General features: G+C 34.3%; 1 protein-coding gene across 4 annotated transcripts; it reads left to right on the forward strand.

The window, feature by feature from the left end:
- Window positions 1–1799: 1799 nt before the first annotated feature.
- LOC149240385 (cysteine-rich receptor-like protein kinase 1) lies at window positions 1800–9526 on the forward strand. Of its 4 annotated transcripts, none has more exons than XR_016245528.1 (8): window positions 1800–2256; window positions 6707–7186; window positions 7278–7385; window positions 7517–7644; window positions 7788–8013; window positions 8201–8435; window positions 8589–8734; window positions 8851–8987. XR_016245528.1 is itself a non-coding variant. In XM_089367290.1 (8 exons), the coding sequence occupies exons 1-8, from the start codon at window positions 1815–1817 to the stop codon at window positions 9142–9144; spliced, it is 1893 nt and encodes a 630-aa protein (XP_089223416.1). In that variant the 5' UTR covers window positions 1800–1814; the 3' UTR covers window positions 9145–9526. The 4 variants fall into 4 exon arrangements, 3 of the variants coding, with proteins under 3 accessions (XP_089223416.1, XP_089223414.1, XP_089223415.1); XM_089367290.1 differs by having other exon boundaries at window positions 7788–7857; window positions 8599–8734; window positions 8851–9526; XM_089367288.1 differs by having other exon boundaries at window positions 8599–8734; window positions 8851–9518.
- Window positions 9527–11925: the final 2399 nt, after the last annotated feature.

Raw genomic sequence — 11925 nt, forward strand, 5'->3', positions numbered from 1 at the left:
TTAAATTAATCTAACTAATTTTGAATTCATTATTATTTTAATTAAAAACATTAATAATTTAAAATAAAACATAACAAAATAATAATAATTTATTCAACTATTTTTTAACGGGCTCCTAAAGGCTAACTTTGGAACATATGCATCCTTGCGATTTAAACATTATGATTTACTGATTTTTTTCACCTTTGTCCTCATGATGAACCACAAACTCATGATGTGATTAATCCGAAATAATTTATCAAAATTAGTATGGATCACAAAAGTCTAAAATCAAGCATTGTTTCTCTTGTTATTTCCATATTGCTTTTCTTGTTATGAATTTTGAGTAAGAAACTTGTTGTTTGGTGAAGTCTTGTTTTTTTTTAAGTTTGTTGAGATTGTTCAATTTTAGGTTGTTATTAAATTAAGGATGAATATTTTTATATACTGCACATTTTTTGATAAAATGTTATTATGTTTCTACCATCCTTTTGCTGCAAAAAATATCCAAGGTCTTTTTTTTCAATTTTCTTTAGGGACCATTTATTTGCTAGTTTCACATCTTAGATAATGGATGCAATTCAAATATTAGTTTTTCCTTTGGTTGAAGATGTCAAATACTCTTTAGCATCATGCTTCCATATGAGGTGAAATTCCTTAATATCATATGTTTTTCTACTTGCTTTATCCACATTCTAAATTTTTTAAAATCAGATGGATCTATACTGATCCATATTTTCAATCTTCTTTAAATAACTTAATCATTAAAATCTCAATTAAAAACATACCAATCTCAATTAAAAATTTATCATATAAAACCATTAATTTAACCTCAACTTAAAAAAATATAAAAAAATATCATAATCATGTGGGAACATTGATTTGACCTCAACTAAAAAAAATAAGACATTAAGATGGATGCTTTTAGTACCTTTTGAGATTATATGGATGATTTTAAGACTTTAAAACTACTTGTGATTAGATGGTTGTTTTTGAATTCTCGCCATTTGTGGCTTGCAAAATCATTTTAGGACTCTAAAATTATTTGTGATTAGATGGATGCTTCTTGAATTCTGGTCATTTCTGACTTGAAAAGTTATTTTTGTATTTATTAAAACATGTGGACTTGGTGACTCAGTACATGGATTGTTATTTCTATGTATTAACTAGCTTGGTACTTAAAATAGATCTATAATGATTCACATTTTGAATATTCTTTAAATAACTTAATCATTAAAATCTCAATTAAAAACATACCAACTTCGATTAAAAAATATCATATAAAATTATTAATTTAACTTCAACTTAAAAAATATAAAAAAAATATCATAACCATATGGGAACTTAAAAAATATAAAAATAACAAAAATATCATAACCATATAGGAACATTGATTTGACATAAACTCAAAAGGAATATCATAAGAATATCATATAAGACATTAAGATGTACATTTTGTGATTGTATGGATAATTTTAGGACTTTAAAACTACTAGGTAGATGTATTTTGAATTTTCGCCATTTGTGAATTGCAAAGTCATTTGAAGACTCTAAAATTACTTGTGATTAGATGGATGCTTCTTGAATTTTTGCCCTTTCTGATTTGAAAAGTCTTTTTTTAATTATTAAAATATGTGGATTCGGTGACTCTGGGCCATGAGTTTATTGCATTGGGTTGTCATTTCCAATGTTGACTAGCAAATAAGGTTGAATTTTGGATTCACTCTTTAATGACCTACCTTGGGTTGAGGAGGAGCTCAACTTAGCAGAATACAAATTTTTCTCTTTTCTGAATGCAGATGGAAAAAGAAAAGAACGTTCATGCAGTCGGGGCAATGGCCCCGAGGATGAGCCTGTTACTTGTTCTCTGTGTGGCTGTCCATATGCCTCTCTCAGTGGCTGAGCCGTACACTAATATGGTTTCGTATAGTTGTGGAAATCACAGCGAATATAGAAATGGTAGCGCCTTCCAACATAATCTAAACAAGGTTATGAAAAGACTTGTGAAGAGTGCTTATTACAGTGCATACAACACTTCCAGGTTTGGTGACGAGGGTTCCAATAGTGCTGTTTATGGTCTTGTCCAGTGCTTAGCAATTCTAGAGCACCATGAGTGTCATCGGTGCGCATCTACCGCGAAGACCAGGCTTGTTCAGATATGCAACGGCACTTCCGGAGACATTCGACTAAACGGCTGCCGCTTAGGTTACGACGAAAATCCGGTGGATTTTGCCTCTGTGGTTTGGTCTCAATGTCAAAATAACAAATATAGAAATGGTACGTAATCAAATTTGTTAAATACTTCCTTTAGAAAAAGATTCGGATGCCGAGTTTTACTTGGTAATCTTAAAAAACACTTCAAAAACCCCAACAAATTTAATTTTTAACTCTGTGTATTACAATTTTTAAAACCCTTATTTTTACGATTTTTTCATGTTATTTTTAATATGTCAGAATTGATTGGGCTACAGATCTCGTATCTATCTATTTAGAAATGTCCTATCTATCTTATTCTATTTACAGATTTCCTATCTATCTATCTATTTACATATGTCCTATCTGTTGATCTATTTACAGATTTCCTATCTATCTATCTATTTACATATGTCCTATCTGTTGATCTAGAGCTCCTGCTCGTACAATTATGATTTTGAAAAGCGTGACCGGAGCTAATCGTGAATCTAATCGTTGATAAAATGAAATGAACTGACTGGAGCTAATCGTGGATAATTGATAAAATGAAATGGAGTCATCTATGGAGTTCAAGGAATTGAATTGTCTGATTGTTAAAAGTGACCAGAATCAAGGTAAAAAAATTTAAAAAAATCTTGTAAATGAAATGTTTGAATCATGTTTTTTATGGTGGAATGGATTCAGCACCATCAAAAACATTTAGAGCACTTAAAATTATGAATTTTGGATTCAGCACCATGAAAAAAACATGTACAGCACTTAAAATTATGAAAATGGATTCACCGCCATCAAAAACATACTTAAAATTATGAATTTTAGATTCAGAACCATGAAAAACATTTATAACACCTAAAATTATGAATTTTGATAGCTTTACTTAGATTTACAAAAATGGCTAGCAATTATTTTTCAAAAAATAACTTAAATTTCCATAATTTTCAAGGCAAAAAACAATTTTTAGACTACTTCAAATTAAATAAATATACATGTTTTTAGGGATAGGTCTCCGATGGAAGTTCTTACTTAAGAAGGTGAGGGATTGTCGATCGACCGCACACAGAGGGACTGAGTCACTCGACCCTGGCAATGTGCCCTACATGCAACTGCTAAGCATGCATTATTTTATTATATTTTAAATAAATTTACATTTAGTTTTATTTATATATTTATTTAAATAAAATAATATATGTATAAAAATATAAATAATTGAAATAAAATTAAAAAATAAAAAAAAATATAGGATGGATGGGTGTTTCTTTATCATTTGTTATGAGTGGTGAGCATTACGAAATGTTTCAATAACAAATACTTTCTGCAGATAGTCGTTTGTTAGTCATGTCTTTTCATATTCTTTGGCTTTTCCAGGTTGGCGTTGTTAGTCATGTCATGTCCTATCCTTTTCTCATTTTATTAGTGGTGTCAAGTGCAACTGTACTTAGTTTGCGAGGTTGTTGTAGAAATTAACTTGGATTGGTGTTGTAACATAAGGTGTTGCAACACAGGAACTGTATTGGATCCACTCGAAAAATGTTGCAACATGGTTTCCGAGTCGGTGTTGTGACATGGTTGCCTGAAGGAATTACAACACTGTACAATTTCATCCATGGGAGGTGTTGCAACAACACATTGGTTCTATCCATAGTAGGCATTGTAGCAACAAAGTTGTTCCCTTTTATCCCACGACAATCCTAAGGAGTGTTTCATTAGAAGTAATAAAAGAAAATATTAAGAACCTGCAAATCACACAGACAAGTTTCAACATATGTTATCTCATTTTCTTTTCTTCTAACACATTACGTGCGCACTAGATTTCACATGATATGCATCTAATTGTGCCCTAAATATTTTCATAAATGGGCTTTTATTATATCTCTTTTTCTTAAAAGAGAATTTTTAAGAATGAAACATCCGACGTAAATATTTTCATAAATGGGCTTTTATTATATCTCTTTTTCTTAAAAGAGAATTTTTAAGAATGAAACATCCGACGGGGATTTTCCCCTTATGGGAAATTTTTGAGTCATTATCAGACCATCCTTTATTCAGCCATCTTAAAAACGCTTCCTTGGATAATGGCTTGTGATACAGTTGAAGCTCGTGCCCATTTTCCATCAATGGAGTTCTTTTTTCATCAATGGTACAAAGCTTAATGGCGTATTGTTATATGTAGTAATGATCTCATATGGCCCTAGCCAACATGGATGAAAGTTTCCTTTAAAGACTTTGGATCTTAAATCAAAGAATAAGGCCCAATATTCGACTTTGGATCTCATCTTCTTTATGAGCTTGTCATGCCACCGATTCCTTTGTTGCTGAATAATAGTTGTCTAATGTTGAGTAGACTCTACAAAGTTTATCTAGCTCATTGATTTGGAGAAGTATTTGTTGTTGCACCTTAGATAGATTCATGCCCAGTTCCATTTTTGTCCTCAAGGTTTGTACTTTTGTCTCTATTGGTAAAAGAACTCTTTCTCCATATACTACCTCCTATAGAGTGTAGGTAGCGGTTTTTCACCGTGTAGTTTGGTAGGCCCAAAATGCGTTAGTTAGTCTATTTGCCCAATCTTTGAGGTGGAGTTATATAGTTTTTGAATTGATGGTCTCAGTTATCTTATTTTCCCCTCCTACTTGCCCATTAACCTAGGGATGATATGGCGTGGTTAACATGTGTTTAATATTATATTCCTCTATGATGTCCTTAATTAGTATTGAAGTGAATTGTGTCCCTCCATTAGTGACAATCTCTCGTGATATACCAAATATGACCAAGATTTCTCCATGGAGGAATTTTTCTACTGCTTGTTCTGTTGTGGTTGAGAGTTCTTTTACTTCCATCTACTTTCTAACATAATTAGTGTAGCGAAAGGGATAGGAGATTTTCCGTGATGGAGGGTTGATAGGTTTGAAAATCAAAAACCCACTTTTCAAAGGGTTCTAGCGGCATTTCATTTGACTCAATTGGCCTTCTCGTGTGTTGGCAATTGTCACATATTTTTATTTCCTGGGTGGCATCTCAAAAAATGGAGGCCAGTTATACGCTTGATGGAGTACCTTATAGTCAGTCCTTTCATCTACAAAATGGCATTCACAAGGTCCATTATGACAAGCCTTTAATATGCCATGGATCTCATCCTCTCTTACACATCACTAGATAACTAGATACGACTTATGTAAAAGATACATCCATTGATCCATGAAAATAGCCAACTTTAATTAATGATATTTTTCATTCCTTTAGAGATAGATGAGGTGGAAGCTTCCTTGTGACCAAATAGTTAGCAATATCTTCAAACCATGGTGATTTAATAAATACTGCAAAAGCATGTTCATTAAGAAAAAGTCTTCAACGAGTGGCTCATTTTTATTTATGGTAAGCCTGGAAAGAAAGTTCGCCACCACATTATTGGAGTTGTCTATAATGCGACTTTTTGAGATTCCGGTGACAGAATCCGGCGAAAGAAATTGAGATGAAATCATGATTTGTTGCAGTTAAAATGGTTTTTTAACTGCATATTCGGATTCAGCACCCTGAAAAACCCCTGGGATGGTTTCATTGTGCAGAAATTAACTATCAAACTTGAATTCCAATAAATTACTGCCGGATTTTCACCGGAAAAAATCGCCAGAAATACTTTCAAAAAATCGCGTTAAAGACTACTCCCATTATATTTTCTCGGATTCTTGCAATAGTAATAACCATCTGGTTACCGTACCATTATTAATTGATTTGTTCATTAGATATTTAGTGTTAACATGGTCAATATGTAAAATCACGTGACTGGATATTGATTTGTTCATTAGATATTTAGTGTTAACATGGTCAATATGTAAAATCACGTGATATCCAGTCATATAATACCATTAGTTGACGATATCTTTTCTAGTTAACACCAATTGCAGTTTGTCAATTGAACCAATTAAAAGTATAAGGTTTATCTTTTTTGCTACCCTAGTGGCTTGATGGTCCCAAAACTTTCTCCCTACTGGTCCGTGAATGAATTTGTTAGTTCACGGAGGTTATTCCCATTTTTGTTAGTTACAGACTGTAAACCGAACTGGATTATTGTTAGTTAAGGACTTTAAACCGAACTGGATTAAATCAAGGCAGGTGTATCATGTAGCCTAATGGTCGGTGGTCCGTTAATGAGAATGTATATTAACGGAATCCTAATAACAGGAGCCCATTTGTTGACAGATCTAGAAGTAAAGATGTCCAAAAATTCTTTAACCTATGTTTTTATGAAAAGCAAAAATTCAAATGTTAGCAAGGTAGAACACGTGGACCCATACAAAATGGAGTATGATGTGGCATGAAAGACAAATTAAGATGATGTGATAGATTAAATCATCAGAGAGGCATGCTAATGTGGCAAGAAGATGATGTGGTGACTATGGGGCAGGGATAATGTGGTATTGATTCTAAATAGTACACAACTATTAATTCATGGTCATCTAGCTCGGGAGATTGGAATCCTATCTTCTCTTTTAAAAGAGAAAGAAAATTCTGACCGTTAATTTTTGGGTTCTTTGACAGGTAGCGCCTTCCAGCAAAATCTAAACAAGCTACTGGAATCACTGGTGGGGGACGCTCATGTCAGGGAATTCAGTGGCAGCGGTGTTGAGGGGAAAGACAACAATATCGTTCATGGGGTTGTCCAGTGCCAAGGTGATTTAGAACCCACCGCTTGCAAACGGTGCGCATTGATGGCGAAAGCAAAACTTGTTGAAGGATGCCACAGAACTTCTGGATTCATTCAGCTAGGCGGCTGCAACTTAAGCTACAACTACAACGATATATCAAGTAATTTGGCAGAAAGTCCTGTCCAGGAGTACACTACTGGTCTCCCCGGTCCCTCGCGAGGAGAAAGTCCTGTCCAAGAGTACACTCAACCTCCCTCGCCAAGAAGAAGTCTTGTCCAGGAGTACACTCTCGCTCCCGATCCCGCTCCCTCGCCAGGACGAAGTCCCGCTCCCGCTCCCTTGCGGACCACTCCCGCTCCCCCTCCCTCGCCAGGTACCTTCTTTCATATAGTTTACGATGATAAGGAGTATATAACGATTTCATTTTCGTGAACACTATTTACTGAGATGTCATACGTTTGCAGCAGGCAAGGTTCTTAAGATTTCTGCTGCTGTGATTCTATTAATTGCATTCATAGGCACAGGGCAGTGTATGTGGCATTTCTCCCCTGGCCAGATTTCTGGAAAGAAAGGTCATGAAATTGTTATTAAATATTTCAGTATTAAGAATTTAAGATGCGGCTGAATCGTCTGTCTTGTGAATTGTTCACCTGTTTCTTTACGAATGAATAAATAGATGCCTTGTGATATTATTTTTTCACAGAAGGTATCTTAGCCGGAACTGAAATCAATCCGGAGCTCATTTTCAAGTACAATATTTTGAGAGAAGCTACTTCCAATTTTAAATTAGAGAATCGACTTGGGGAAGGAACTTTTGGATGTGTCTATAGGGTGAGTCTTTTTAACATTTTATTCTGATAATTTATCATTTTATTCCATTAAAGTACCTAATTTATTCTTTTATTCTATTAATTATCCAATTATAAAGAGAAATCATAGATAATAAAATTGATTTTGAGTACATTATTGAACAGGGGGTTCTACCAAACGGCCGAGAGGTTGCAGTTAAACGACTCAAACAAAATTCAAGTCAGCAAAATTCAAGTAAATTGGACGCTGAGTTTCTCAATGAAGCAAATCTAATCAGTCGTGCTCAGCACAAGAATGTAGTGAAATTGCTTGGTTGCTCCGTTAACAGCTCAGAAAGATTACTTGTTTACGAATACTTTCCACTCGGCAGTCTTCACAATCTCTTATTTGGTTTCTTCTCGTCCTTGAGCGACTTAATGTTGATAACGTTTGGTTTATTCTGAAGCATTCGTTACAATTACAACAAAACGCCATTTACTTGAGTGGAAAGAGAGTCATAAAATAAAATCATTGTGTAGCGTGTTAATGCGTGTTAATGTTTTTACTGCATCTGAAACATTGATTACATTGATTGCAGGTACAAGAAAACGTCATTTGCTTGACTGGAAAGAGAGGTGTCAAATCATTGTTGGAATCGCGCAAGGGTTGCAATATCTTCACGAGGAATGTTCGCAAGGGATCGTTCACAGAGACATCAAAGCAAGCAATATTTTACTGGATAATAAACACAGACCTAAGATAGCAGACTTTGGTTTAGCCAAACTCTTTGCGGAAGATCAGAGCCGCTTAAACACTAGAGCTGCAGGGACTATGTAAGAATGCTCTCTATTGTTCTGTCACTTGAAGCCCCCAACATCATTTAATAAATTACAGTATAACATGAACTAATTACAATTAACTCATCTGAATTTCGCTCATATCATTTTGTGACGGTTAAAATTATATGGAGGTTTGCTTACATATAGCATTGGGCAGTGGCTACATAGCCCCGGAGTACGCTTCACTCGGACAGCTGACAAACAAAGCGGATGTATATAGCTTTGGAGTGCTTCTACTTGAGATTATCAGCGGAAGGAAGAATTCTGACGACATAGAGCCTCTCATTCAAAGAGTATGGTTTCTTTGAATCTCATCTTTGGAGTGTAAATTTTCTAGGATTTCCGTACTATTATGATCCCTTAATGCGAACTAAAGTTTTATGTTTTGTTGATGTTGGCCAATCACCAGACATGGAGATTGTATCAAGCACAGAGAGCTTTAGAAGTTATGGATCCTACATTGGAAGGCAGTTATTCGTGGGAGGAAGGGATTCGAGTGATTAAAATTGGTCTTTTGTGTACACAAGCAGCTGCATCGTTGCGACCTTCAATGTCCCAGGTGGTGTGGCTGCTAACAAATGATGGGGACCTTCCGTCGCCCAAAAGGCCTGGTTTCATAGATTGGGGCGAACCTAACCTGCCACGTCCGGATGTCCATTCTGCAGCTGCTGACCCTTCATCTAGCATTCTGGAGGGCAGGTGAATATCAGCCACTGCTCCTGGGGCTTTCTCGTCCTTGTATCTGTTTGTCCAGCGGTGTCTTCTACAACAATCTTGACTGAGGCAACTGGGGGTTATGCACGTCTATTGATTGGAAGAAACTGAGGTGCCGGAAGCATCTGACGTTATGTGGAACGTTTTGTAATTTTTCAAACTTATTTGACGTTAAATAAATTACCCGCAGCAACGTTGACGTTGCTACGGTCAATTTTTTAAATAATGGGCAAACATGAAGTTACCCGGCATACGTTTTTGATTGGTTAAATTATAAGGTTATAGACAGAGTAGGTGAATGTACACTATTAGTAGGTGAATGTACACTATCTCAAATTTGCAGAATCATTTGCAAAAATTATTTCATAATTATGATTTTTTCATCGTTGGGGATATTTTTTCCACTTTCAGAAGATGAATGTAACAGACTTGGTATGAAAGATAAATGCAGAAGAATCAATTTGACTAATTATATAAATTCTACCATTTTAAACTAGAGAAATAATGATATTAATATATTTTAGTAATTTATTATGTGGAAATATTATTAAACATATTTATACATACCTTTTTTTATTGAAATTGAGTATTTTAATATTTTTGCTGATTAATTTTTGTTCAGTAGATAGTTTAAATTGAAAGATGTGTGTATTCTCATTTTTTATTTTTTTTCATTGAAATTGACTATTTTTTTTTCTAATTAATTCTTTTATCAAATAATCTAAATGGAAAGATACTAATGTATTTTCATCCTTTCCATTCCATCAATAACTTTCTTACATATCTAAACCATTTGTTTAAACCATATTTAAATTATTTTTTTACTAATCAAGATTAAAAAAGACACACACTCCTTGTGTATGACACACACTCCTTGTTGCTGGTGTGTTTAACACTTACATGGGAGGCATACTATTTTATTAAATTATTCACATTGTCATGAGTTGAATTGTTATTACTTAAAAGAAAAATACACACACTTCTTGCTGCTGGTTTATTTAACACTTACATGCGCATTCCGACTTCTTTTGTAAAGTATCCACCTGGGCCAGCAAATTGATTGTAAATGTGAATGTATTTTGATGCAACACAACTACTGTGGATAATAAACACACTCATATTACCATTAATTAGCATCATGTTTTATATATAAAACATTAGGTATATCATACTATTTATTAATTAATATTTGAATTTTTATGTATTATAGTTTATAATAGTTGATATAACAAAAATAGTTTACATTTTTAATTATAAAATATTCATTTAAAAATAGTAATTTTCAAGAAAAAAAATCAATTCATCAAGGTAGACATTACGTTTTTAAGTAAAAAGATAAAACATTTTGTTATTAATATTATTTATTAGGTCAATAGGCTTTCTTTGCTAATCAGTTCAAATCCAAATTTTGTCAGCTCTTTTCATCTCAGCCTCGCATCTGTATACGATATGCCCTCACATTTTTACGCTCACAATCACTATCTACAAATTCTGTAGACGCCTTTCGACAAAAACATATAAAGGTTATCAGCCCCTTAGGTAAGAGATTGAGGGGCTAAGAGATTGTTGAGTTCGTCTGGTTGGAGGCTACCAAAGAAACAGTACATCATATTCACGACGACTACAATTCGTATGAGGAGCTGTCGCGATTTTGCATGGAGTTGATGGAGGGGTCTTCGGAGGAAGAAGTAAAAGGCATAGCGAAGCTACTGGATGAATCATGACATTTTTCCCTATAAACAACACTATCTATCTTCGAACTTAAAAGGTTGATCTAATTCCACCTTTATTTACGATTTTCGTGGCTCCGGATTCGTTAATTTTAGGGTTTTTGGTTTTGGTTTCACTGATATTATTTTTATTTTGGCATGGTTTCATATGGAAAGAGATTTCTAGAAGATATTCATGCCTACGCCCATGAAAGCAAAGACTGATCCTCGCAATGAAGAGCTGGAGAGATCTGAGAAAGAGAAAGTAAAAATTGATTAGAAAGCTGAAAGTCATGTCATGATTAAATTACGTTTGAGATTGAAATTTTTTGGTCTTCAGACCACGGGTTTAATTCATGCCTGCGCCCTTGGCAACAAAGAGTAATCCTTACAAGAAAGTGAAAGCATAAATATGTTTAATGATGCTGACATTATGGGAATTATCATGGGATGTGATGGAGCCCGTATGCTTCTTTCTTACCTCAATTTACTTCATGCCTGGATATATGTTTTTCATGAACACATTCAGAAATCCTTCCTTCGAGAAGTTCGTCAACATGTTCTTCAGTGCTAGGTAGAGAAGACTGATGAAGAAGAAGAATTTCGACATAGAACACTTTAGATAACTTCAGAGCTTATCGTATCGAGGCCTCGGTTGAAGTCCTCTTATTGTCGCAGGCGTGTCTGTAGCTACGATGATCTCTAAGACCTGTGTAATTTTCTTAGCATTTTGATGCTGACACGAGAACAAGATCTTAAATGCATCAAGATCCATGACATGTGTGCCAAAAAGGTGTAGTTATAAATATATTCTTTCCAAGTTCGTCGTTTGCTGAATCATGATTCAGATACTTGTATTCCTTAACGATAGTTTTAAACATATTCCTTAAAAAAGCTTTATTCTAGCATAAGTCAATCTCGATCCTTTTGACTCCATAATTATGTTCTTCTTGATCACATTTTGTCTTTCATATCTGTTTCAACACTCCCATGTCGAGTTGGTCTTCCATAAAATATCTAAAACTAATAATGGTGGCTAATAAATATCTTCGATGTTCCAA

The sequence above is a fragment of the Pinus tabuliformis genome, chromosome 8, assembly GCF_031772625.1.
Source record: "Pinus tabuliformis cultivar Carrire ecotype Pingquan chromosome 8, CPIR1, whole genome shotgun sequence".
NCBI classification, from domain to species: Eukaryota; Viridiplantae; Streptophyta; class Pinopsida; order Pinales; family Pinaceae; genus Pinus; species Pinus tabuliformis.

Excerpts from the sequence above, each read along its gene's own strand:
- LOC149240385 (XM_089367288.1), top strand. The coding sequence starts at position 1,815 with ATGGCCCCGAGGATGAGCCTGTTACTTGTTCTCTGTGTGGCTGTCCAT. Across the intron at positions 7,386-7,516 it reads CCAGATTTCTGGAAAGAAAG|AAGGTATCTTAGCCGGAACT; the intron begins GTCATGAAATTG and ends ATTTTTTCACAG. Across the intron at positions 8,014-8,200 it reads TCTTCACAATCTCTTATTTG|GTACAAGAAAACGTCATTTG; the intron begins GTTTCTTCTCGT and ends CATTGATTGCAG.